At 30.7% G+C, this 27,846-nt stretch overlaps 1 protein-coding gene across 4 annotated transcripts in view; it reads left to right on the top strand.

Moving 5' to 3' along the window:
* LOC6052831 (telomerase-binding protein EST1A) overlaps nt 1-27,846 on the top strand; it is a 265,874-nt gene that overhangs the window by 139,998 nt on the left and 98,030 nt on the right. For 3 of the 4 annotated variants that reach the window (XM_038248625.1, XM_038248615.1, XM_038248611.1), the window contains 5 exons: nt 2,672-2,745; nt 2,819-2,922; nt 7,505-7,632; nt 7,752-7,919; nt 12,637-13,137. In XM_038248625.1, the coding sequence (XP_038104553.1) occupies nt 2,672-2,745; nt 2,819-2,922; nt 7,505-7,632; nt 7,752-7,919; nt 12,637-13,137 (975 nt within the window). The remainder of the gene's footprint in view (nt 1-2,671; nt 2,746-2,818; nt 2,923-7,504; nt 7,633-7,751; nt 7,920-12,636; nt 13,138-27,846) is intronic. The other variant, XM_038248619.1, reaches the window with a different exon arrangement.

Below are 27,846 nucleotides of genomic sequence, written 5' to 3'. Positions count from 1 at the left end.
AGGAATATTGTTTGCTTACATGTTGGACAACACAAATTACGCTATTTTGGAATGAATATTACCTGTTTTATTTTCGACAACCTATTTTAACATTTTTTTTATATCATTCGAAAATAAGATATTCACCATTTTTGTTTAGCTTGACCAAATTGGATGAATTTTGAATTGATATAATTAAATTTTTCAAAAAGGGTTGTTCGAAAAGATTTTTTTTAAACTATTCGAGAAATAACTGTTTGTAATCATAAATTTAAAATATGAAAATATATCGTTTAATTTCAACCACTTTTAATTAAAAAAAATATTTAAAAAACAACTTCTGTCATATTATTTCTGAATGATTTTTTTCCATTTCAACTTTATGGTCACTGATTCAGATTTAAAAGCAATTCTGTTGCTTTGGAGCAAAGATTTTCACTCTCCAAACACTTTGATTAGAAAAATATTTCCCAAAAAAAATACTAATAATATTTTTTTGATTTGGTACGATTTTTCATTTACAGCATAAAAAATTGAAAAAAAAAATTATAATATTTTCTCAAAGTTGCATGATTTTTTACAAGCTTTCAAGCCATTAATTGATCCTCACTCTCATTTTGACCATTAAAATTACAGTTCTATACAATTATGTTGCAAAGATAAATCAGAAACAGGATCAGAATATTTTTTGTTAAATTCCAAATTTCCCGTTTCCCGGGAATTTTGTAACCCCGGGAAATTGGACGCTCTAGTGAAATTCCATAGAAAGTTGTGTAATAGCAAATTTCACATGTTTCTGATGTAAAACTACACATTTTCCATCCTATGGAACTATGGAATTTTATTTTCTTTCGCATGCATTTTGTTAAAATTATATAAAATAGAAATAATATTTAACCGTCAAATTTTCAACCTTAAAAAAATATTTTAAGTTTTAATTTGAAGCACTAGAAAATATTTTCCTTTTTTTTTCTTATTTTGATGGTCGAATGTTACACGTTTTTCATGTAATTTTACTTTAATTTATGTATAAACAAGTAAAATTCCATAGATAATAGTGCAGCAGTAAATTTATTCTATTTTCAAATAGAGGTATTATTCAACCGTCAAATTTTCAACCTTATGGATGCACAGCAACCAAGGAAGTGTCTTCTTATTCCAAAATTGTCAAACTTACAGACCCAATCCTGCAACAATCCGTTTGTAAAAAATGTCAAAATTTGCTGTAAATTTTACTGTAGACACTGCTGTAAGGGATGAATAAAGAACCATTCCCGTAGTTTTGTCTCTATTTTCTGAAAAATGCATAAGGTGCGTCTGAATAATTTACAATCGCTTTTGCAAGTTTTTTTTTTTTAAATGAAAAATAAAATTTTCGATGGGAATTTTTTGCATCCTTTAGTTTAGGTGCGTCTGAATAATTTACAATCGCTTTTGCAAGTTTTTTTTTTTAAATAAAAAATAAAATTTTCGATGGGAATTTTTTGCATCCTTTAGTTTAGAGGAAACAATTTTTGGCATGCAACTCAAAATGAGATTTAACAAAATTATGTGTGAAAATGTTGTAGTTGTTATAGTTGTAGTTCTCAATTATTTTCAAACAATGTATGATTTGATACACATCAAGACATCGATAATTTGATAGTTGTAAATTTGGAATCCCTTAGATTTACACATTTTTATAATGTATTCCTACATGAAATACACACGTAATTTTTTTGTTGAGTTATCTGAAATGTAGCAAAAATATGTTTTATGATTTTTATTTAATTTATTTTCTGTCTTTCACCTGGTATTATTTGTATCACTTTTGAACCCTACTATTTATAGTTTGCATTATTTTCTTTGCGTTTTTTGTACGTTTCATAATGTTTACGTGGTTTTTTATTTATTTTTTTTTTTTTAATTTGAATTACCATTTTTTTTATTGTTTTTGATTTTTTTAGAATTTGTTGTTATGATTGGCAATTTTTTCCGTTATTTTTAGTATCATTTAGAAAAAAAATATCAAATTTTAACCCAGCCATTTTGTCGGCACGTTGCCCAAATTTTCACACCCAGACCTAATTCCGCCATCTTCCGCAAACTTGTTGAAACATTCCGCCACCCACAATGGAATGCCCTAACGCTATGCTCCTCCACTCTATTGCTCTTCTACTTGACGCCGCGTCGTTTGTTGTTTGGGTCGTTGAGTTGAGTTTCGTGTCGAAATTACTTTTCATTGAGGCCTCTTCCCGCGTCGCAACGCTCCTTTCTCCAGTTTTTTTTTTGTTGTTGAATTTTTCTGGGATGTGGAATCCCCCGTCCCCGTAATTTCTTTTCAGTTTGGGGTTTTCTTTCACTCAAAGCTGGAACGAACGAAATTCGGCAGCAACTTGTCCAGAGAGGAGTCATTCAGAGTTATTTTTGGGAGGAGGAAGAAGAGGAAGAGGAGACTCGCAACAACCAACACGTGACCTTGTTTGTTTACACGTATTGGTCATCTTCTTTGACTTGTTTGCTTCATCTTTTTTTTTTTTGGATGTTCGACTTTGTGTCAGAGCAATGAAAGGTTTTCTATTTCAAGTTGGGTTGTGATTTTTTTTGTTGATTCATTCCCTCGTTTTTTTCTTCTCAATGATGCACTCTTCCTGCGGTTTTTTTCTTCTTCTTTTTTCACTAACGCTCTCTTCTTTTTATTATTTTCTTTCAGGTGTGGTGCGACTGGATGCTTTATCACACGGGCACGTGGAATCCACCGCCGTTCTGTACAGACTACAAAATAGGGTAAGTGACGCTGTTGTTGGTCCAAACTTCCAACCCTTAATTTTCAAAAACACAACTTTTTTTTCTCTTACAGTGCTTCCACCGGGCACGATCCCTGGTCCGGGTTGTCCGCGCTCATGACGCTGCTGGCCCGGCTCGACACCAACAAGGAGATTCTGCAGGTGGTGACCCAGGAAGGTGAGGTCTAGTTCTAAGAGGGCCCCCCACACGTGACTTGCACAAATTTCCATTCAAAAATATAAATCTTGTCTGACCCGAAAAATACATAAGCCGGGTTCGAACAAATCGATCGATCGTGCAGAGTGTGGCCACGTGCCGGAAAGGCACGTGTGCTGAGGAGATTGGAGGATGGACCTTAAACGGGTGGGCACACGAGTAACCCACATTGGGAAGGTGGAGAAAAAAGTGGGTGGTGGCGGGGAATTGGGGAATCCCACGTGCCTGGAAACGTTTGGATTTTTTGGGAGCTGCGAGCAGCTTTTTTCATTGATAAATACGTTCGTTTATGTTATTGTATAATTTTTTCAATTCACAATAATTTTTTTTTAAATTTAATCTTTGATTTTCATAATTTTATAACGCACCTTTTGAGTGTTAAGAAATTGTCTACGTTTTTGTAAAATTTAATTTTGGAGAATTAAAAAATTTAAAACAATACCTCAATTTAAAGAAATTTCAAAATACACATAAAATATGTAAATTTACATATTTTTGAAGGTAGCGCTATACGTACAAGGAATACAATACCAAATATCAAATCACGTTCTAAAGAGTTTTGAATGGAAGTCTTTTGTATTTTACAATTTTATAAATCATACACATAATAAAACATGTATTTTCCATCACATGGAGCAGTCAAATCAAATATTACACAGAAAAAAGTGTAAGTTTACTCGACACGGAAATTATGAATCACTTGTAAACCCAGTTGATGTGAACTAGAGATTCGACGTAAATTTCTAAATCAAATTCAAAATCATGTTTCTACGTATGATTTGCTGGAAATTTACATCAAATTCCATTTAAATTGATCTATTTAGTGACGTGCAACATTGCTACATCATTAATTATGTAATATTCAAAGTTGTATTTTTCTGTGTATGTAATGTTCGAATACGATGTAATTTGCCAAATCATATGTAAATTTTTAATTTTTCATGTGATTTGATGTAATTTTTATGGTTCTTGCATTTAAATTTACATGTTTTTTTTTCATTATACCTTTTGGTACATGTTTTATTATGTATCTTTTTTCTATTTTTGAAAAATCTTTAAATTGGCAAATTACACTGAATTTCTACTTAACATCAACTACATTTCCATTAGATTTGATTTGGTTGTGGTGAATTCCTTTTTTTATCTGTATGTATTGATCCAAATAGATCAATTTAGTTGAAAAAGTTGCACGAAAAAAAATCATTTCTGAATTATTTTTTTCAGAAAAAAAATCAAATAAGTTCAAAAGATTTTTGTTTTTAATTCTTTAAGTGCAGTATACAAATAATTCCAAATTGTCAAAATTGATTTTTAATATCATATTTAATTAAAAAAATTAACCTTGTGCAACTTTGGGAACGAGTCAAAAAAAAAAAGAATTCGCGAATCAATTTGCATTTTTTTTTTTCAAAATTATTCTATGAGAAATGATTTAATATTTGTAATTCAATTTATTGCTCCACTATAAAAGGTTAAGAAAAGTTTAATTTGTTTTTTTTCTTCAACTGCTTCGATTTGAATAGTGAGGTTGTTTTGTTTTGGTTAAACTTAAGTCACCTGGAAATTTTGTTTTTTTTTGTCTGTTATTTTTGCTGAGACCACAATGAAAAAAAATATTTGTGGATATCTGGCAGTTTATGTTTGATAATATTTGACATTTCTTTTTTGTTTCAAAAATATAACCTAAATAAGGCTTTGTGAATTTATTTTTCGATGAAAATATAAATAAATTGCTAAACTGCGAAACTGTTTCATTATTGAATAATTATTTGTATTCTGGTTAAAATGCTTTGCAATTTTTAAACATTCATCGAAAATATATTGAAACTAATAAAAAAAAACTCAATAATTTTCTAACTTTCTGAAAGCAAAAGGGGAATCAACAAAGAAGATAAATTATTTTTAATTAAATTAATTAATTTCATTAAATTTGTATTGAAAACATGTTAGCAACAAAAATATTTCATGAAATTTTGAAAATCGGATGTTTTTGAAAAATTAAGGCAATTGACAAAATTAAGACATTTTGTCTGATAATAGTCCTGGAATAAAGTCGATTCAATTTTATGAGGTACAATCTCCCATCCCCTGTTTGGATGTTATTTTTCCAACATTTTTATTTGGAATTTGTAAAATAACACATAAAAAGATGTAAACATACACGATCAGAAAATCAAAGTATGTAATATTACAACCAGGAATTTGAAATGTAAATCTACAGCTTTTATTATGTAACTTCACTTATTTAACACAAATTCAGATAAAATTACATAAAAAAAAGTTATGTTCAAGCATAAATTTGTTTAATCAAATATTACAATTATACAAATTGTATTGTTTTTTTTAATATAAATTCAAGTAATTTTATATAAAAAAAAGGTAATGTCAAGCATAAAAAATTAAAAACAAAATTACACATGAAGATTTAATCCATAAATTTACAACTTTTATTATGTAAATTAAATTATTTCACCTAAGGTCAGGTAAAATTACATCAAATAAGAGGTAATGATCAAGCATAAAAAAAATAAAACCAGTACTATTTTCACCGTAAATTTACATCTTTTATTATGTAACTTTACTTTCTCTCATAATTTCAGGTAAAATTACATCAAAAAAGATATAATGCTCTAGAATTACAATACAATTACAACTGGATATTTTCATCGTAAATTTACAGCTTTTATCATGTAACTTAGCTTATACGTAACTAAGTCGGGTACATAAAAAGGTAATGTTTAAGCATAAAAATATCGAAGCAGTATTAAATTGGAGATTTTGTCCGTAAATTTACAACCTGTATTATGTAACGTTACTGATTCCACATTATTTCAGGTAAATTTACATAAAAAATAGGTGATGTTTAAGAATACAATTATTCAACCTTCCAGAATATAACTTTTTTGTATCAATATGACAGTATTATTCAAAATTAATTAACATCTACGAAGCAATCGAAATTTTACCTTTGTGATTACAAGGGCTGCCAATGGGAGAGGGAATATAAAAATAGAAAAAAATAAAATAAGAAATGCAACTTTTTAATAAAAAATAGTATTGTACATTAAAATAATAAAAAAAAAAACAAAAAAAACTCCTGCTAAAAGATTATCAACACAGGAAAATGTACTTTAAATTGTTTTTAGTTGATTGCATGCCCTTTTACATAGATTTTTTTGCCCCTTGATTTTCGAGCCAACAGACATAGACTTTTGCAATTGCCTTACTTTGAGAAAGTAATTCTTTTAGTTTTATTTTGACTTATCAAATGAGCAACCAAAAATTACATACACATTGAAAATGTGTAATTTTTATGGTTTTTATGTGGTGGGTGAATATTACATTTTTTTAATGTAACTTTACATTTTTTAAATGTAATTTTACATTTTTCAGTCAACATGCCTCGAAGTAATAAAACCGTGGTTGATTTTCCCAAGTACTGAAAATTAAAGTGATATTTTTTAGCTGCCAATAATTTCTACAGTGCGTATTCTTTTTGTATGGATTTAACTGTTACTGTGCTCAAAGTACATTTTATAATATTAATTTCTATTTTATTTCCGAAAGAAAAAAATATGATTTGTTTTCTGATTAGTCAACCTTTTTTATCGTTTTTTTATGCTAACCAGTAAAAATTAAATAAATTTAGAATGTTTAGAAATTGAACAAATGTTAATTTACATATTTTTCGATGCATTATTACACTTTGTTCTGAAACAAAATCGGTCAACATTCAGTGATGTAATATAACCGTGTTTTTTTTGTGTGTAGAAGCACAAATGTCCTAATACTGCTTCAATCTCAATTATAAAAAAAACCTTTTCCCTCGTGACCTACTTCTTTCCCTTTCCGCGTCCAGACGCAACGAAAGTGCGTCACACGCTCACGCACTTATTGCTTCTAAAACCAAAACAACACCCATCTGGCTCTCGGCGAGGACCGGCCGCGGCCAAATTACCTAACGGAGTTGCATCCGACAGTCCAATTCGGTGATTGATTCTGCTTACGTACGTTTAACCAACCACCTTGAGTTTAAATAGCTCAATCTTTCCTCAATTCCCGAAAAAAACGAAGAAGATGTGGTGGCGAGCCCCCCTAAAAAAACAAGTTCACCCACTTTTCGAAAAATATTTGTGAACTAAGTGAAGGTAAAGTGGCACCTATTTGCGTGTTTTACATTTCATCGATTAGCCACTTCTTCTCCGTACTACTCGGAACCGTCCAAGCGGGTAACTTTGAGCTTCAAATTTGAAGGTTTTAAAATTTAATCGCCTAAAAGTATGCATTCAAATAACAAGATTACGCCTAAAGTTATGTAATTTTGCATGACATTCAGCACCATATGACGGCAGTTTCCTAAAATGAAAAATGAAGATGATTTCAAGCGATGACGAGTCAGGAAATCATCTGTTTACACATTTCGGGAGGTTTAAGATGCACTCAAAGTGTTTTTTTTTCTCCTTCTGTGACGCCCCTTTTCTGTCAAGCTCTTGAAAGGGTGATGATAATCGAAATTAATTGTGATTTTTTTTCTGCTCCTCAGATTCTTTGGCAGACTTTGAGGTCGTCCGGCTGCAGGAGGACATCACGCTGGCCGGGTTCACGCCGCTCATGTACAACGTGCCGGAACCGATCTTTACCCACAAGGACCGGGACATGGAGGAGGCGCAGGTAAGACCACATCCAACCTCCAAAAAAAAAAAAAAAAAAATGACGCGCAACAAAAGAAGTCACTTGTCAAACTTGCCACCTTTTGTCTAATACACTTTAATTAACTTCTTCCTCTGTAGAATGCACTCCGCGTGCAGAAGCTTATCTTCTTCGGGACGGGCTGCCTGTGCAAGTGTGACCCACCGGTGCTGCGGAAAACGGTCACGACCCGGACGCGAACCTCCCAGGCCGCCGGGGAGGTCACCGAGGAGCTGTTTGAGAGTGTGGTACAAAATCGAATAGAAGGGGTGAGTATTGTATTTGGGTGAGGGGGGAGGATAATTACAGGGTCTAGTGATTTTGAGGAGCAAGACGTTAAGTTGGTTGACTGGAAAAGGACGGACTTTGATCGTGAGATTGAACAGAATGTTGATGCTTGGACTAACTATGATGTCAGTTTTGGGCATCATTATCACACAGCGAAAAAAATCATCAAGACAAAAAGTCTTAAATGACCAATTACCAAAAATATCAAAAACGTCAAAATTGTCAAAATTGTCAAAATTGTCAAAAATGTCAAAATTGTTAAAAATGACTGTCAAAATTGTCAAAATTACCAATATTGTTAAAATTGACAAAATTATCAAAATTATCAAAATTTTCAAAACTATCAAAATTATCAAAATTGTCAAAATTGTCAAAATTGTCAAAATTGTCAAAATTGTTAAAAAGTCAAATTTGTCAAAATGGTTTACCATGGTTGAAATTGTCAAAATTTTGAAATTTGTCCAAATTGTCAAAATTGTCGAAATTGTCAAAAATGCCAATCGTGTCAAAATTGTATCAAAATCAAAATTATCAAAATTATCAAAATTGTCAAAATTGTCAAAATTAATAAAATTTTCAAGATTATCAAAATTGTCAAAATTGTCGAAATTGTCGAAATTGTCAAAATTGTCAAAATTGTCAAAATTGTCAAAATAATCAAAATTGTCAAAATTGTCAAAAATGTCAAAATTGTTAAAAATGTCAAATTTGTCAAAATGGTTTACCATGGTTTAAATTGTCAAAATTTTGAAATTTGTCAAAATGTCAAAATTGTCAAAATTGTCGAAATTGTCAAAAAGGCCAAAAGTGTCAAAATTGTAAAAGTTGACAAAATTTCCAAAATTTTAAAACTGTCAAAATTGTCAAAATTACCAATATTGTCAAAATTGTTAAAATTGTCAAAATTGTCAAAATTGTCAAAATTGTTAAAATTGTCAAAATTGTCAAAATTGTCAAAATAATCAAAATTGTCAAAATTGTCAAAAATGTCAAAATTGTTAAAAATGTCAAATTTGTCAAAATGGTTTACCATGGTTTAAATTGTCAAAATTTTGAAATTTGTCAAAATGTCAAAATTGTCAAAATTGTCGAAATTGTCAAAAAGGCCAAAAGTGTCAAAATTGTAAAAGTTGACAAAATTTCCAAAATTTTAAAACTGTCAAAATTGTCAAAATTACCAATATTGTCAAAATTGTTAAAATTGTCAAAATTGTCAAAATTGTCAAAATTGTCAAAATTGTTAAAATTGTCAAAATTGTCAAAATTGACAAAATTGTCAAAATTGTCAAAAGTGTCAAAATTGTCAAAAGTGTCAAAATTGTCAAAATTGTCAATATTGCAAAATTGTCAAAATTGTAAAAATTGTAAAAATTGTCAAAATCGTCAAAATCGACAAAATTTTAAAAATTGTCAAAATTGTCAAAATTGTCAAAATTGTCAAAATTGTCAAAATTGTCAAATTTTTCAAAATTTTCAAATTGTAAACATTTTTATAATTGTCAAAATTTTTATAATTGTCAAAATTTTTATAATTGTCAAAATTTTTATAATTGTCAAAATTGCAAAAAAGCAAAACTAAAATAATAACAAAAACTAATAACAAAAAATACAAATTACAGAAATAACAAAAAATTAAAAAATTACAATTAATACAAAAATTTCTAAAATTACTTAAATTACAAAAATTATAAAAATTATAAAAATTACAAAAATTAAGAAAATTACAAATATTACAAAAAAAATACAAATATTACAAAAATTACAAATAAAAACAAAAAATGCAAAAAAAAACAAAATTGCAAATAAAAATACAAAAATTACAAAAATTACAAAAATTACAAAAAATACAAACATTACAAAAATTACAAAAATTACAAAAATTACAAAAATTACAAAAATTACAAAAATTACAAAAATTACAAAAATTACAAAAATTACAAAAATTACAAAAATTACAAAAATACAAAAATTACAAAAATTACAAAAATTACAAAAATCACAAAAATACAAAATTACAAAATTACAAAAATTACAAAATTACAAAGAATACAAAAATTACAAAATTACAAAATTACAAAAATTACAAAAATTACAAAATTACAAAATTACAAAAATTACAAAAATTACAAAAATTACAAAAATTACAAAAATTACAAAAAATTCCAAAATTACAAAAATTACAAAAACTACAAAAGTAACAAAAATTACAAAAATTACAAAAACTACAAAAGTAAAAAAAATTACAAAAATTACAAAAATTACAAAAAATACAAAAATCACAAAAATTTCAAAAAATACAAAAATTACAAAAATTACAAAAACAAATTACAAAAATTACAAAAATTTAAAAAAAAATTAAAAAAAATACAAAAATTACAAAAATTTATGAAAATACAAAAATTACAAAAATTTATCTAAAATTTGAATAAAAAATTGTCCAAACCGAAAAAAAAAAAAACAAAATGAAAAAATGTAAAACTGACAATGAATTATATGACACTGACAAAAATGACTAAAATTAGCAAATTTACTAATAACTTTTTTGAAAAAATATCCAAAATGAATATAATATGCATATTTGCCAAAATGACCATATTGGTTATCATGATTAGTTAGTTATCTGAAGATACGATGTTGCGAAGAGAAATTTTTAAAATATTTATAAAATTGCTTAAATATTATTTTTGCAATTCCGTCGTGAAACTACGTACTTTTCCTGTCATTCTTGAACGACGAAATAGCCTACTTTTCTGTACCAAAAATAACAGAATCGAATAGCAACACTTTTCAAAACAAATGCTGAAAAGTTCTACTTTTCAGCACTGAAATGGGTGCTGAAAAGATGAACTTTTCAGCACTTGTTTCGAAAAGTAACGCTTTTCAAATTTTTTTTATTTAAACGATTTATTGACAAAATACATGAAAATTTGACTTAAAATTTCACTCAATGGGTGTTTTTCGGAATTGCAAAAAATGTTGTATGGAACTCGTTGCAAAACTTGATTTTTTCAGCACTCTTCGTATTTATCCAACTCGGTGAACCTCGTTGGATAAATGTACGACTCGTGCTGAAAAAATCCTCTTTTTGCAACTTGTTGCATAAACTACTATTAATACAGCTTGGAATGCAAAAATACTTTAAATACTTAACGATTCTTAAGAATACGTTTGATTTATTTGAAATTTTTTAACATTCTTATCAATATGTGTGAATACTTTAAATTGCTCTAATATAAATAGAATACTTTAAACTTCATTTATATTTTTTTTTAATCACTCAAAAATACCCGGGCAGACGGTAATAACAAAATTCATGTCAATTCAATAACAAATATTGTTAAAATAACAAAAAGCGTTATGAAATCTTCTTGAAAAATCCATTTTTGCATAAGGGTTTAATAACAGTTAATGTAATCATAACAAAATTTGTTATTTGTCTTACATTGGAGGAAAGCCAAAACAACTTTGGAATATCATTTTTTGTTATGGAAGAATACCTCGAACTGTTATTGGATTAGTTGTTAAAATAACAAAAAATAATAACAATTATTTGTTCGAAGAATAACTTAAAATGTTATTAGTATGTTATTACAATAACAATCCAATAACAAAAAATCATAACGTCGAATAACAAATCTTGTTATACATAAAATGTTATTGGTCTAGTGCTTTCAAAAATCTTAAAATGTTATTCCCAAGTTATTTCCGTCTGCTCGGGTAGCTAACTTGATTTGAAATGGAGCTCCTTTCCGAATGATATCTCTGAAAAATGCCAAATTTCAATATGAATCACTAATCAAGGCCACTTCAAACCACTGCCAAATCCCCAGGGAATAACAACAAACCTTCTTAATCCAATTTTAGTGGGAACTCTCGCGGAACTTCGCTTCCCACCATCGGTCGTCTTCGTCCAAGAACCACTTTGTTTCATTAACCCCTGCGACGTCGACGACGACGCTCTTTGTCCTGTCACGCAAAACGAAACGAAACTATTGGCACTACGCCCCCCGGGGCATGGCCTTCCTCTAACGTGGGATTTCTGCTCCAGCGCCTCTGACGAGACAGGAGAAACCGGGACCGACGTTTTACTTCACCATCCGATAGAAGCTCAGTGGATAAGGCGGGAATCGAACCCGCGTCTCATAGCATCATCGGGATCGGCAGCCGAAGCCGCTACCCCTGCGCCACGAGACCCACCATGTCCTGTCACGCGTGCCTCCTAAATTGCCGCGATGCCCTCCTTTCCCCTTTTGTTGTTATCTCTTAAGCCGGCCGGCCGGCCCAATTGACCGTATCACAAATCACGCGAGTTACCACCTGCTGGGCGGGGCACCTTAGAGAAGGGTTTGGCGAGCCTAATTTTTTGTCGGGTTGAGATTTGGCAAAACGACGTAAACGACACTCTTTTTTAAGATTTCTTCTTTTGGCGGTTAAGTCACTTTGCTGTGTTTGCGGGTCTTACAAGGGTTCTTGCACCAATTATCGCGTCGCATTTAATCAGTTCAATTTTCGCGAAAAAAAATTCGACCTCCTGCCGATTCCCGAAATCTCTCTGTTTCGCGTTATTTATTCGCTGGAACATAATTTCGGGAATTTGCGAAATTGAAAAGATTCCTGCCCCCCTCCCTTTTGTACTTGTCGAAGTTTGGTTCATTTTCAATTTAATACCTTTTAATTTTTTTCTTTTTCTCATTCCAGTCGAGCGACTCGGAGATCCTGCTGGAGAGCTTCAGCGAGGACGAGGGTGAGACGTCGGTGGCGGAAGTTGCGACGCCAAAGTCCACGAAAGCCAACTGTGATCAACCGCAGCAAAGCAAAAGGAAGTCTGGTCAGAAGGAGCCGGCGAAAGGGCAGGACGACGAAAGTAGGAAAAATAATAACAATACTTCCTCAAACGCAAAGTCTGGAAGTAGCAAAAAGCAACGCAGCAGTGGGAATGCCAATAGCAGTAACAACAACAACAACAACAACAACAACAACAACAACAACAACAACAACAACAACAATAGTAGCAGTAACAATAACAGTAGTCCTAGTACCAATAGTGCAAATAACAACAATAACAGTGAGGTGGCGACGACGCCGAATGCAGAGGAATCGGTGACCCAAAGCAGTCAGGAGATCCGGAAGTTGCTGCGTCGAAAGGATGAGCTGGAGCGGCGCCAGAAGATGCAGGAGCGGTACAGCGAGCGGTTGCAGGTTAGTTGGAAATTGTTTTTTTTTTTAATATTTTTATATATGATTAACTGATGACATTGACATTGAAATCCGTGGTTGGGAACGGCAATTTTAAGATGTCTTAAATCTTATTAAAACAAGAATTGAGCATTTTGGGAAAATGATAATAAAAATCATAAAAAATAATGGTATTTTAAAGCATAATCCGGCCGGCTATGGAATTATGAAAAAGTCTTTGCTTTTACTACTTTTTGACATTTAAACTCAAATATCAATAATTATTTAAATGGATTTGAAAATAGAAAAATATTTTTATGTAAACCCTAAAAATAGGGCTTAATTTTTATTAGAGTTATTTATTTATCGGTATTTTTATCGGTTCACTGAATGGAGCGAACGAACCGTGGCTCACAAAAAAGAACCGCGGTTCACAAAAAAAATAGTATTAATTTTTTTGTTAAGAATTGAAAATGCAATTTCGTACTTTTTAATGAATATTTAAAAAAAATCCCAAAATTTAATGAGGTTTTAAACAAAATGAAAATAACTTTTTATAGCAATACTAATTGTGCATTTAAGTATTAGCGGAATACAAATTTGAGCATTTTAAATTGCATAATTTGTAAAACATTACCAAAAATAAAAGTTCAGAGATTTTGGAAGAAAAAAAAAAATAAATCCTTTTTTTCTATTAAACTTTAGCGTTTATAGACTTTATCGATTAAATCAGAATGCAGAAAGAGTTCACAAAATATTTTTTCCAAATAAAATAATAGCAATTTTTGCAGCATCCTAGATTAAAGTTTGGATGCCATTCTATTAATTGTTCGAGTATAAATCTTGACATAGGGATCGCCAAGACCTATGGTTTTCGAGGGCATCTTCTCGTTTTCAGTTTAATATTTTTTTATCAAATAATTTATGAAAGTCCAATGAGAATAACTTCGAATCACACGATTCTTTAAAAAAAACCTTTTCATTCAAATTTTTAAAAAGAGCGAAAGAGCCGTTCCAAAGAGCGGCTCTTTTTAATGAGCGAACGAAAATAAGCGGCTCCTAAAAAAGAGCGGTTTTGCCCACCTCTAGTTTTTATTATTTTTTTCTTTAAAACATTTTGTTTTATTTTTTCAATTATGCTATACTTTTCAGAAGAGTGCTAAGTATGTTTGAGCAATTCTCTACGAAATCGGTCTTTTTTCTTAAATTTTAATTTTTGTATTTTTTAATCCTACTGAAACTTTTTTGGTGCCTTCGGTATGCCCAAAGAAGCCAGTATGCATAATTAGTTTGTCCATATAATTTTCTATACAAATTTGGCAGCTGGCCATACAAAAATAATGTATGAAAATTCAAAAATCTGTATCTTTTGAAGGAATTTTTTGATCGATTTGGTGTCTTCGGCAAAGTTGTAGGTATGTATAAGGACTACACTGAAAAAAAAATGATACGCGATAAAAAAAAATGATATTTTTTTATTTAGCTTTCTGTCACTAAAACTTGATTTGCAAAAAACACTATTTTTAATTTTTTTATTTTTTTATATGTTTTAGAGAACATCAAATGCCAACTTTTCAGAAATTTCCAGTTTGAAAAAAATCTTTGAGCGAGTTTAAAACTTGTCGGAATTTATCATGCAATCCTTGATTAAAAATGCAAATGTATTTGATTTTAATAGGAGAATAATTCATTTTTTTTGTATTAAAATGTGCCGTACTTTTGAGAAGAGTTATTTGCTTGGAATTTGTAATTTTTTGAGATATTCAATTTTAGATTTTCAGCTTTAGTTAAAGATGTTGTGAAATTTGGTACCAGAGATATTAATTTTTGAAAAAAAAAAATTTTTTTGGAAAAACTTTCAAATATTGTCATAATAAATTTTAAAAATCATTTTTTCGAAAAAAATGCAGTCTAAAATTACCTGACATATGTTTTGATAAAGTAAAAAGCTATAAAAATTACTAAAAAATTTTCTTTTTTTACTTTGTTGGTCGAATTGTTGTTTGCTATGATACAGCCTCTTTAATTTTATAAAAAAATTACCCCTTATATTTCAACAATTTGAATGGGCTAAAAATACTTTTTTTGGATTTAATCAAATCTATGAGGAATGAGGTATGAGGAAAAACATTGTTTCAGAATTTCGCCGGTAGGTGGCATTGCTTTTAACGAAAATACGAAATTACTTAAATTTCAAATTCGATTCCCTACAACTTTGTTGAAGCTAGCAAAACGATCCGAGTTGGTCATGATGAGCTACTAGCAATGCAATGATACTTTTTGGTCACCCAAAAATTCGGATCGTTTTGCATTCTCCGACAAAGTTGTACAGAATTGAGAGTTTACTTTCGAGTTCAATTGCACTGTATTTTTTTTTATTTTCGCAAAAGCCTTCTATAAAAAAAACTCATTTAATCTGCTTAAAAAAATCTTGTTGAGCATTTTTAAAAAGTTCAGTACTGTTTCAGAATGTTATTTTTTAAAGAGATAAGGCTGGTAAAATCAACTTTAATTTAAGCAAAAAGTTTTACAACATAACAGTCATGCTACTATCGAAAATTTTCAAATATTTGAATTAAAAATAAAATATTAAAATCTGAAAAAGTCTAATATTGTCCTATTCAATGGAAAAAATAAAGAAATAATTATTAAAAAATGTACTTAAAAAAACTTTTTTGCAATTCCGTCGTGAAACTATTTACTTTTCCTGTCATTCTTGAACGACGAAATAATCTACTTTTCTGTATCAAAAATAACAGCTGAACTTTTCAGCACTTGTTTCGAAAAGTAACACTTTTCAACATTTTTTTGATTTAAACGATTTATTGACAAAATACATGGAAATTTGACATAAAATTTCACTCAGTGTGTGTTTTTTGGAATTGCAAAAAATGTTGTATGGAACTCGTTGCAAAAGTTGATTATTTCAGCAATCTTTGTATTTATGTATAATGTACGACATGTGCTGAAAAAATCCTCTTTTCGCAACTTGTTGCATAAACTACTATTGTGACCTTTTTTTTAATTTCTTAAGGCCTTATTCAATAAGGAATAGGATTTACTTTAAAAAAAAATTGACTCTGTGTGTGTGTGTGTGTGTGTGTGTGTGTGTGTGTGTGTGTGTGTGTGTGTGTGTGTGTGTGTGTGTGTGTGTGTGTGTGTGTGTGTGTGTGTGTGTGTGTGTGTGTGTGTGTGTGTGTGTGTGTGTGTGTGTGTGTGTGTGTGTGTGTGTGTGTGTGTGTGTGTGTGTGTGTGTGTGTGTGTGTGTGTGTGTGTGTGTGTGTGTGTGTGTGTGTGTGTGTGTGTGTGTGTGTGTGTGTGTGTGTGTGTGTGTGTGTGTGTGTGTGTGTGTGTGTGTGTGTGTGTGTGTGTGTGTGTGTGTGTGTGTGTGTGTGTGTGTGTGTGTGTGTGTGTGTGTGTGTGTGTGTGTGTGTGTGTGTGTGTGTGTGTGTGTGTGTGTGTGTGTGTGTGTGTGTGTGTGTGTGTGTGTGTGTGTGTGTGTGTGTATGTGTGTATGTGTGTGTGTGTGTGTGTGTGTGTGTGTGTGTGTGTGTGTGTGTGTGTGTGTGTGTGTGTGTGTGTGTGTGTGTGTGTGTGTGTGTGTGTGTGTGTGTGTGTGTGTGTGTGTGTTTTTGACTAGTTTTTTGCCCTCTGCTTTTTTGGACTGATTTTGAAAAATAGTTGCAACACTCTTAATAAAAAATACCGAAAAAAACATTATAAAATGTGTTTCAAAAACCTTTTTACAACATATTTTTGTATGAGATATTGTTTATTTGTTAACTCATAAATAAGAACTAATTTGATAACCTAAATTTCAACTGTACACGTTTTCTCAATAAAATACGTTAAATCACGGCAATATTTGTAAGTGTACCCTGATTTTTTTTGAGAAAAATAAAAAAAATCTGAATTAGATTTGCAATACCTTAAAATTCATATTTGACATGGAAAATTGTGTCAATATTTTCGAAGATAACATTGATTGGAGTATTTGAGACTAGATGGGTACCTTTCCGAAAAAAAAGATATTTATCATTTTCAGTCTTTGCAACGCCATATTTTATCTCCAAAATATAGAACATGATTTTTTTTTAAAGTTTAATTTTCAATTATTTCTCGGGGACCTTTTCAATTTGGAATAAGATTTAAATCTATCTTCCTTCTCTCGTGCAAATTCAGCTTTAACTAATCTCTTCTATCAATAGCTCCCTTAATCCAGAGGTCACTGCCCTTCTGCCCCTTTTTTTTGCCTGCCGTGCCACCATCGCCAATCAGGAATTTATACCCCTTTTTCACGGTTCCGACACCGACGTCGGCTCCTTCCCTAATCTTCGTTCCTCTCCCTACCAAAAGTCCCTAAATTTATGACCTTTCTACCTAAAACAAAACAAAAAACGCTCAAACTCTCCTCAAATCTGAAACAAAAAGAACGGTACGAAACTCTCGCTTAGGCACCCCTCCCCGCCCCCTTCCGTCTCCACCGCTGAGTTTGCCAAGAACCTTTTCATTAATGTAGCGGTAAAGGCCCCGGCCGGCCGACCAACTCCGGGGTCCATCAGGGTCCGTGCCGCCGCCGTAACTGTTCTTTGGGTGGCTCACCTTGTCTAATGACTCGCCTCCTCCTTGTAGGCCATCAACGCGACTTGTACTAAAAACAAGAAAGACGGGGGACGAGAAGGGGGAGGGGGGGCTCTCTATTACAATATAAAATCATCAGCTCTCCCTCCCCGCGGGATCTTCCCGGGCTCCCTCAGATGACGGGGGAGCCCAAAATTAGGCCAGATCGAATCTCCGAAAATCATTGTTAAGGCCCCCGGTGAAAGAGATGCTGATGGCTTCGAGGTTGGTTCTGCCTCCACTTCATCAACGGTTCTCTGGGAAATCGGAAAATTTACCAGATTTATTTAAAAAATGATTTTCATTTGAATTTTATAACATTTTGTTCGAAAATATAACAATTTCTCTTGGCAGTGCTCCCAGAATGCCAGACTCTAAAGCATGACTGCCAAATCTTCACATTTTATGACCTATCCCAAAATGTCTTTCAAATATTTGTCCAATGACGTTCAGTAATATTTCAAGTACTTTGAAAAATTTCCAAGTACACATAACTAAGGCCAGGGTTGCCAACTTAACATATAATTTTTAATCTGACCTAAAATTTTTATTCGAAATTAAAAGATTAGAAAAGTTTATTCATTTTTGTTTATAAAAATTGTTTTGTTATTATTTTTTAATTCACTTAATAAAATGGAAAAAAATAAGTAAAAAAAAACGTCGATTTCCCAAAGAATTCCTCAACCTATGTTTATGCTTATACGATGATGGTGATCAGGTTGCGATCTCTAGCGCGTTCGCTTCATCTATTTCTAGGTGGAGGAGGGGGCTTGTTAAGAGATTGGGGGACCATTCCCCTCTCCCCCCCCCCTCCTCCTTACTTCCTTCTCGTTGGGGTCCATTAATTGATGATATCGAAAATTAATTTATACTGCACGACGAACGGAACCTGCGCGGCGATCGCAGATCATCACCGTTTCTCTCTCTCTCTCTCTCTCTCTCTCTCTCTCTCTCTCTCTCTTTTTTGAGGACTGTTTCTTGGAGCAGCATATTTGCATAAAAGGTCGATCGGAAGATTCATAAAAATCATTGAATATTCTATTTGAGGCTGGGATTTGTTTTTTTTCTTCAGTATTTTAAGCTTAGCAGGGATTCGAAGTTAGTTTTGAAAAAAAAATCATTCAAGGTTTTTTTATTTTAATTCAACTAAACTTAAACAAAACGCAACTTAAAATGCTAATATTTATGTAAAAACTGACTATTTCATTGAAAATTCACGCATGTCGATGTTACACTGATTTTTTTTTTATAAACTTCAAGTAATTTCAAAATTCAAAGAATTCTAGTAATCAATTTTTTTTTTGGAAGAATTGAAAAAATCGAAGAATGCGTCAAAAATGACTGATGAAACAAACATATTTAATTTTTCTTCTAAAATGTTGATCAAAAACCAATTTAAATCTTCTAAAAATAATGTTTTTTTTTAATGTACGTTTTGTAATTTTTGGCAAGCTGAAATATTTATAAAAAAATGTGTTGCCAAAAATGGAACAGCACTGGTATGTTTTATTTTCTTGTTGCATGAATTTTGTCGTTTTCAGATTTCTAAAAGTTTGAAATACATAATCAGAATTTTTCAAATTCCGAATTTAGGCATTCTGATTTTTTTTAATTTTAAGTTTTTTTTCTTTTAAAAAAATATTCGAATTTTCATTATGAATTTTCCAATTTTAAAATTTCTAGTGATTAATTTAGAATTTTTTGAATAACGATTTTTAATTTTTTTTTGTCAATATTCAAAAGTTTGAATAGTTAGAATGTTATGATTTTGGTGATTATTTTTTAATTTTTTAGAAATTTAAAGAACATTGAAATTTTGAAATTATTGTACTTTTAAGAAATTTAGAATGCTTAATTATTTTGTAATTTTGGAATTCAAGAATTTTTTGATTTGGAATTTTGTTTTTTTTTTTATTTTAGTATATTTGGAATACACTTTGTTTTAGTTAAAAACTCTGAGAATTTCATAATTTCTGATCAATTTTGATATTTTAAAACTCATATATTCTTTAATTTAAATTTGATATTCAAGAATTTTAAAATTTCAGATTGCTTTTTAATAAAGATTTTCATCAATTTTTTTATTTAATAATTTTATTAATTTTTGAATATTTAATTAAATTTGAGAATTTCTAAATTTTGAATTTGTGTACCTTTAATTTTTTTTGAGTTTCTGAAATTCTAAATTTATTTTTTTTTATTTTGGAGTTCAGTAACGTTCATATTTTCAAATATTTTTTTGATCATAGATTCACAAATTTTAAGGATTTTTTAAAAATGAACTTATAATATTTTAATTTTTTGAATTTTTGTACTTCGAGAAATTCTGAATATATATACTTTTTTATATTTTGGAATTTCAGAATTTTTTAATTTCTGATGATAAATTTTGGCATTTTGAATTTAGATTTTTTTTTTGTTTTGGAGTTTGGTAACTTTTAATTTTCCAATTATTTTTTTTAATTATTGATTAGAATGGTTGAATTTTTGATGATGAATTTTAATTTTTTTTAATTTTAATTTTTTTTTTGATTTAGGAATTGTTGTAAAAACTTTGAAATATTGTTAATGTTTTTTTTTTATTTTAGAACTATACAATTTGGAAATTTCAAAATTGAAAAAAAAATATTAAATTTTAAAATTCTAAAAATTGAAATTATAAATAAAATAGCATAAAAATCCTGGAATTATGAGATTTTGTATTAATTTTTTTTTACAATATAACAATATTCCTAAATTAAAAAATATATAAATTGAAAAGGCTAAAATTACTCACAAAAAATTCAAAAACTCTCATATTAAAAATACAAATTATTATTTAGAAATTCAAAAATTATAAGACTGTTGAAATTGAAAATTTTTAATTTCGGAATTTTTAATTTTTGAATTTCTGGTGATAAATTTTAGCATTTTTAATTTAGATTTTTTTAGCTTCATGAATATTGCAATTTTGTATATATATTTTTTCCAATTTTGTATATATTATACCATCCATAAACCACTTGAACACTAGGGGAAAGGGGGGACCGGGTATGGTGATTGTCCACGTCCCATACATTTTTTTTTGTATGGACAATTGTCCACGAGATTGGGGTAACAGATTTCCAAAAAAGTGTCCACGTGGTTTATGGATGGTCCCAAATTTCTAAATTTTAGGAATTTAATGATGTTTGTTTATATTTAATTTTTCAAAACTTTAGAACTTTTGTGCTTGAAAATTTTTTTTTTTGTAAAATTTAAAAAAATTAAAACTTCTGATGTTAATTTTTGGCATTTTGGATTTCGATTTTTTAGTTTTAATTTTTCTTTGAATGCTGTTTGTTTATATATATTGTTTTTGAATTTTAGAACTTTTGTACTTGAAAAAGATTTTTTTTTTGAAAATTAAAAAAAAATTAAAACTTCTGATGATAGTTTGTGGCATTTTCAATTCAATTCAATTCAATTCATTTTATTTACAATTTTACAATTTGTGTGAATAACTGGTTCATAGAGATTTGGTGTTCCTTGGAACTATTTCCTTTTCAATAACCGTTTGGTAACAGAAGGTTCTTCAAATGCAATTAAACAAAAACTAGGGAAAATTTGGCCAAAGAACCTAGTGAAATCGAAACTTGGGGTTTCTTAAAACTAATATCACAGACGAGTGGTTTGTGGCATTTTGGATTTAGATTTTTTTTAGTTTCATTTTTTTTAGTTTCATTTTTTTTAATTTTTAAAATATTTTTGAATGTTTTTAATAAAATAATCCCACTTTTGAAGAATTTCCGGTAGATTTTGAATGTTTTGTACTCTTAAGATATCTGGAACATTTTTTTTTATTTTGAAATTTTGTCATTTTGTCATTTGGTACTTAAAGAAATTTTGAATATTTTTATTTCTATTTTGGAATTTCTGATATGATATGAATTGATTTTTGTGATTTATGTTTTGACTTCTTTTTTTGGAACTTTGTATTTTTTATATTTTCGATTTTTTTAAAATAAGAGATTTTTAGACTTTAAGAATTCGTAAATGATTTCCACAATTTCGATGTTTTTTGATGAAAATAATACATATATTTTTTAATGTACCGTATTTTTTTCGTTAATACATGAATTTTTAGCATGATATATGTTTATAAAAATGTAATAAATATTTACGAAAAACTCTAAGGTTTAAAAACTCACCAAACATTTCACGTCGCTTGGCATCATTATCGCAAATTATGAAAATTTAAGTTTTTTCTCAACATCTACCTTTGGGAACTCCTGAAAACGAAACTTTTCGCGAGCCATAATTCGGGCGCGAAATCGCTCAACCCTATCACCCTAATCGGGGATTGAACTAATAACTTGACCGATATTACAGCTCTCTAGTAGCCCCTCACAGGAAGAGACACATTTTTCCACGGCGCGCCGGCGGTGGTGAAATTCGTTATGCAAATTGTAGCAGTTTCTCTGGCAGCTTACCAGCAGCAGCAGCCAGCGATCCAGAAAATGAGAGTCAAGTGGGTCGTAAAAAGTCGAAGAATTGCGATTGGGAGGAAGGTCGACCCAGCTTCTTTTGATTTTTTTTTTATATATCGGGCGTAAAACCGCTCGTTTCCTGCGCTAATCGAATCACGGCTCCGGCTTAGCCTATTTGACGTGATTAAGTCCAAGCTCTCCCCCCTCTGGGGTCTTGGAAGATGGCCATCGACTTCCTTTTGAAGTTGTGACTTTGTACCATCAGTGGAACTGCCACTGCGGCTTTAGGAAGTGGGGTGAAATTGCTCCAATAAGTTGAATTGATGGTGTAAAAATGAAAGTGAAACAGTGAAAAACTAGTTGGTAGTGGGAATCGAACTCAGGACGTTCGCGTGACACGCTCTAAACTGAAATGAAGCTCATCTATGTTTCAAACAGTCTATTTCCGCTCAAATCCCGTTTCATCCTAACGGGTCCTTCGGATGACAGCTTTTATGTCATCATAAGCTCGCACCACATGCAATTAACAAATCCCAATACCGCGCCTAATCAATTAGTACCAAAAACACACCTCATCAACTATTTAAAGCTCTCCCCCCGTTCTCATCCTAATTGGCCAATGTGTGCTGCAAAACTGCAAATCGTTAAACGAGCCGCGCCCGGAGAGCTCATAAAATCTAAATTCGGAATATTTGATCCGTCCACTCCGAGACTGACCTCTCTGGGTTTGTTGTTGTTTTAAGCCCGCAGGACATCGCCTTCGTTAAAATGCCGCCACGGCGGAGGATTGACCCGGACTGAACCGAGGGAGAACGAACGAACGAACGGGATTCTTGAACGGTTTCAGGGATTAGAAGTATCCAGAATTGTCCCAATGAATTTGGAGAGCAAAAACGGGATTTGTGAACATTTTCGAGATGATACTGTGAAATAAAAAAAAAATAATTTTGTCAAATTAAATATCTCAATTGAGGATGCCATTTTAAAATTTGACATATTTTTTTTAATGTTTAATTTTCTTTGGAAAACCACCCTAAGAAAATTGGAAAATTATCCCAATACATATTTTTCCATGTTTTTTGCCCGTTGAATCCAAGTCTAGCTTCTAGTTACGGTATTAAGGGGCAATCCATAAACAACGTAGAGTGTAGAAAATATCAGGCTCAATTCTGTGCGGATTCGGAATACATGATTAATTTTAGATTTTTCCTAGGGTGAAATCATACAATTTTAAGCATAAATATTTTTTTTAAACATACCAAAATTCAAACGAATCCATACACGATTTTAGGCTTCATCCATAAAGTACATCACGCTAAAATAAACCAAAATTTACCCCTCCTTCCCCCCTTTGTCACGCTTTTCCTATACTTATTACATGCAATGTCACACTTGCTCAGACCCCCCTCCCCCCTAGAGTGGGACATACTTTATGGATGACGCCTTATTTTACAAACGTGACCATAAAAATCAGAAGATGTTACTAACAACAAAAATTTGGTTGTATTTTCATTGAAAAATGCTGATTTTTCAAAGATTCATTTTTTAATATTTAAAATGGCACCAAATGGAAAAGCACTGAAATTCATGTAATTTAAACAATAAGAGGCTGTATTTCAGCAACCAGCTGTCGAATTAACTAGGTTTCTGGAAGAGAATTATTACGGCTAGTGATTTTTTCGCGGAAGCCGCGTAATCCGTGAAATTTGCCCTTGGCCGTGAAATTTGGTTAATACCGTGAAATTTTTAATGATCAGTTAGAAATTACTTTTCAAGGAGGTATTACACTATGGGAAACAAACAAACAAACAAACTCACACTTTTTGACAGTTTGTCTGCATTTTTTGCAGAAACGTCATCCTGCATATATTTTGCCTTGTTTGCGAGTTTGGTAAACTGTCAAACACGAAAAAGGGCGAGTTTGTGTTTTTATTAACCGTAGTCTAATACCTCCTTCAGTCTATTATATCGTTCTTTTCTGAATTCAACTTCATTTTAAATAAAATAAGTTTCATATTACGTGGTGACGCTCCCTTTCAAAATTGTTTCAAAAAATCAGGAGGCATTTTTTTTCCTAAAACTGAAAAACAACTCAACTCAAAAACATCTGAAACGCCCTTTTCTGTATTGATAATCATTATTTAGCTTATGTAGGCTTGTTTAAAAATAATTTGAACCTCCCCCCCCCCTCCCTTCCTCGGCTACGGTCCGAGACGAGGAAATAAACTTCAACAAATATTTGCAACGGCCTTATAGAATAATTTTCAGAACATATTATAGAATATTTAACTTAATTTACTTTTGAATCACAGCACATCCTTAACAATATATTAGTTAAGGATGTGCTGTGATTTCAGAGATTTTTTTTGCATATTTTTTATGTTTGAATTTCTTTAATCTTAGAAAAACTAGGACAACTGAATTTTTTGAAGATTCTGGGAAGTTGACCTATTGCAATTTTGTACGGTTTTTTTTTCTTGTACAGAAATAATTTATTTTCTATACTTTCAAGTAGTTTTCAAAGTACCGTGAAATTGCCGTGATATTTCGATATTTTGTTATTGGCATGCCGCGAAATTTCAATATTTTTGCCGTGAAAAATCACTAGCCCTAAGAATTATTGAAAATTTTCTCAGCTCTTCGAAAATATTTTTCGCAGGAATGCTTTTTGTTGATTGAAAATTATAATAGTTTTTGAAAATGTCTATCTGATGGATAAATTTCCTTGTAAACGGTTCACTTTATCGAAAAGTTGCTGTGTCATGTTCGATTGCAAATTTGATTTTGCCATAAAAAATGAAATTTAATTTCGGAAAATCATATTTTTTTTGCAAAGAAAAAATCACTGCTCCGATATCACATTTCGCACCATCCTCTAATGCAAAAGATGCCTTTTTAAGTCCTCTTAAACATAGCATAGCATAGCATAGCATAGCATAACGGGTCTGCACCACGCTGTAGGGGGTGCCACAATGGTCAATTCAATATTCTTAGACAATTTGATTGCTGCCCGGTACAACCAAGAATATCTAAGAACGTTAATTTCCACACTGTGCTCCAAGGCTACGCCCATACAGTCCCGTGGGGATTTGGGAGGGGATGGTTTTGTTGTTCACTAGTGGCAAAAGTGCAGGGAACCCATGCGACTTTTAAAAGTGAACGGAATATTTTTGGGAGGTTTGGAATGGGGGTTAGGGGCATTTCATCGGGCCGATGAAAATGGTTGAGTGCGTAATGTATTTAATGATTTGAATGTTTGTAAGTGTAAATGTGAGTCTGTAGTGTATTATCTAATAAGCATATAGTTTTGTAATAATGATAAATAATAAATATAGTAAATAAAATAAATATAATATATATAATAAATACAATCAAGATGATTCCAGGAAGCTGTAAAATAAAACAGTTATTTAAAATATAAATGCTCCAGATGGTTCCCATGCTGTTTTAGAAAGTTTCGTTAATTTAAGCAATTTGATCATATATGGTATAAGGAGATGGTATATTACAGGAATGGAATAGGATAAGGAATAATATGAACATTTAAATAAATCATATAGTGAGTAGACAAATTTACATGTAGACATTTGATTTAAAATAAATGATTTCAGGAAGCTGTATAAAATGAAAATAATTTTAAAACTAATACTCCAGATGGAAACACAGATAAAACAACAAAGACACAAGAATCATAACACGCGGCTTCGCACCTTCCACATAATTCGACATGAACACGATCACGAATACAGCACAAAAAGAACGCCACAAAAATCCATTTTCCCGGCGCTGCTGCTCACACGATAATGACGCGCAATAATATTCATTAGCACAATGACCCCCCTCACCGCATGCATGATATGAACACGATCACGAATACAGCACAAAAAGAACGCCACAAAAATCCATCTTCCCGGCGCTGCTGCTCAAACGATAATCACCAATCACCCCATGCACTCGAACAGCGACACAAAAGAGATGGAAAATAACACGAAAAAACAGGACTGCGCGTCCACACAGGCACCGCACTACTGATCCTTTTTAAGTCCTCTTAAACATATGAATAAAAATTAAAAAAAAAAATAAAGTTAGGTTTTTTAGAAATTTTACTTGAAACAATAAAAAAAACTCTTCGAGATATATATTTACGAATATGCTTTAAATGAACTGTCCTTAAAATTTTGAAAAAAGGGGAAAAATAAAGATTCAAAATGTTAATTTATGTAAAAAAATCCATCAAAATATTTTAATCAAAATTTAACTCCCGAAAAAATGGCGAAATTTTAGAGAATTATTATTTTGTAAAATACTCAAAATTTCTCACTATTTTCAAAATATCAATCTTCATAAATTGTCTAATGGTTTTTCTTTTTTTAAAGCATTACCACAAACATCTTAAACTAAGGTTTTTTAAGCCTACTCAAAATATCATAATTTGGTCCGAACATTAAGCAACATTTTCAAAGATTTTCGTTTAAGACACCGTTTTCATATGTGTTTTTTACATGTTGGCAATTATTAGATGTGTTTTTTTTAAATCAATATTTTATAAAATAATGAATTTTCCCTATTTTTATTTAGATGATTTGGAATAAAAAATTTAAGGTACCTGTTTTTTGTGAAGATTTGGGTATTTTACACCAAAAAAATAATTGTTACGAAAATCCATCCATCCATGGTTAAGCTTCTTAGACATTCATTTAGTATTTTTTCTTCTTCGAGATAGCACTATTGAGATTTTTTTTCCAGTTTAGGCTTAAAAAAAAATTCAGCATATTTTTTTTTATTTCGAAAATTATAAAAAAGAGCTCCGAATGATTTTGGGCAGTTTACACCAGAAGCTTCATTATTGACAAAAAGTCCATTCAAAATGTGGCATAATTTGGTCGATGTCAATTTGTTTATAGATTTTCACAAAAAAATATTTTCTGTTCAAAACATCGTATTTATGTTTTTTTTTTTATATTAGCAATTATGTGTTTTTTTTTTTTCAAAATCGGTATTTTATTAAATTATTTTTTAATATATTTGAAAGTTGAAAATTTTGTGAAAATGTGATTATTTTACAGCAAAATTTTACTTTTTGAAAAAATCCATTCCAAAATAAGCTCTTTCTGACAACCATTTAGCAAGTAAACTTTTTTAATGGAATATCTGAAAACTAGATTTTTTTTAATTTAATAGAGGTTCTTTCCAGATTCGGTATTTTATTACAAAATAGTATTCTAATGCTTTTTTTTTATTTGAAAGTTATAAAAATAGTACTCAAAAAAAATTGTAGCCAAAAATTTTGTACAAACTTTATAATTTTGAAAATTCATTTAAAATATGGTTTCTTTTTACCCCCCCTCAAATTTTCAATGGATTTTCACAAAAGTAGAGTTTTCTGTAAAAATGCTATTTTTACAAAATGGCGTATTTTTATATTGATGTTATCAAAATTAGAAAATTTTATGTTATTCATTTTTTTTAATTGGGACCTTCCGTAACCTACGTGGACACTTTTTTCGGAAATCTCAACCCCTCACCCTCCCCACTTCGTTGACAATTGTTGATAAAAATCGCCAAATCCCCCCCCCCCTCCAAGTTTTCACGTGGTTTATGGATGGCCCCTTGTGAAATTTTAAGTAATTCAGGGTTGGTTTGATCCCACACTTTTTTTTCAACT

This window comes from Culex quinquefasciatus, chromosome 1 (genome assembly GCF_015732765.1).
Source record: "Culex quinquefasciatus strain JHB chromosome 1, VPISU_Cqui_1.0_pri_paternal, whole genome shotgun sequence".
Classification (NCBI taxonomy): domain Eukaryota; kingdom Metazoa; phylum Arthropoda; class Insecta; order Diptera; family Culicidae; genus Culex; species Culex quinquefasciatus.
The sequence above is the reverse complement of the archived record's forward strand: the minus strand, read 5'-3'. Positions and strand labels throughout refer to the sequence as shown.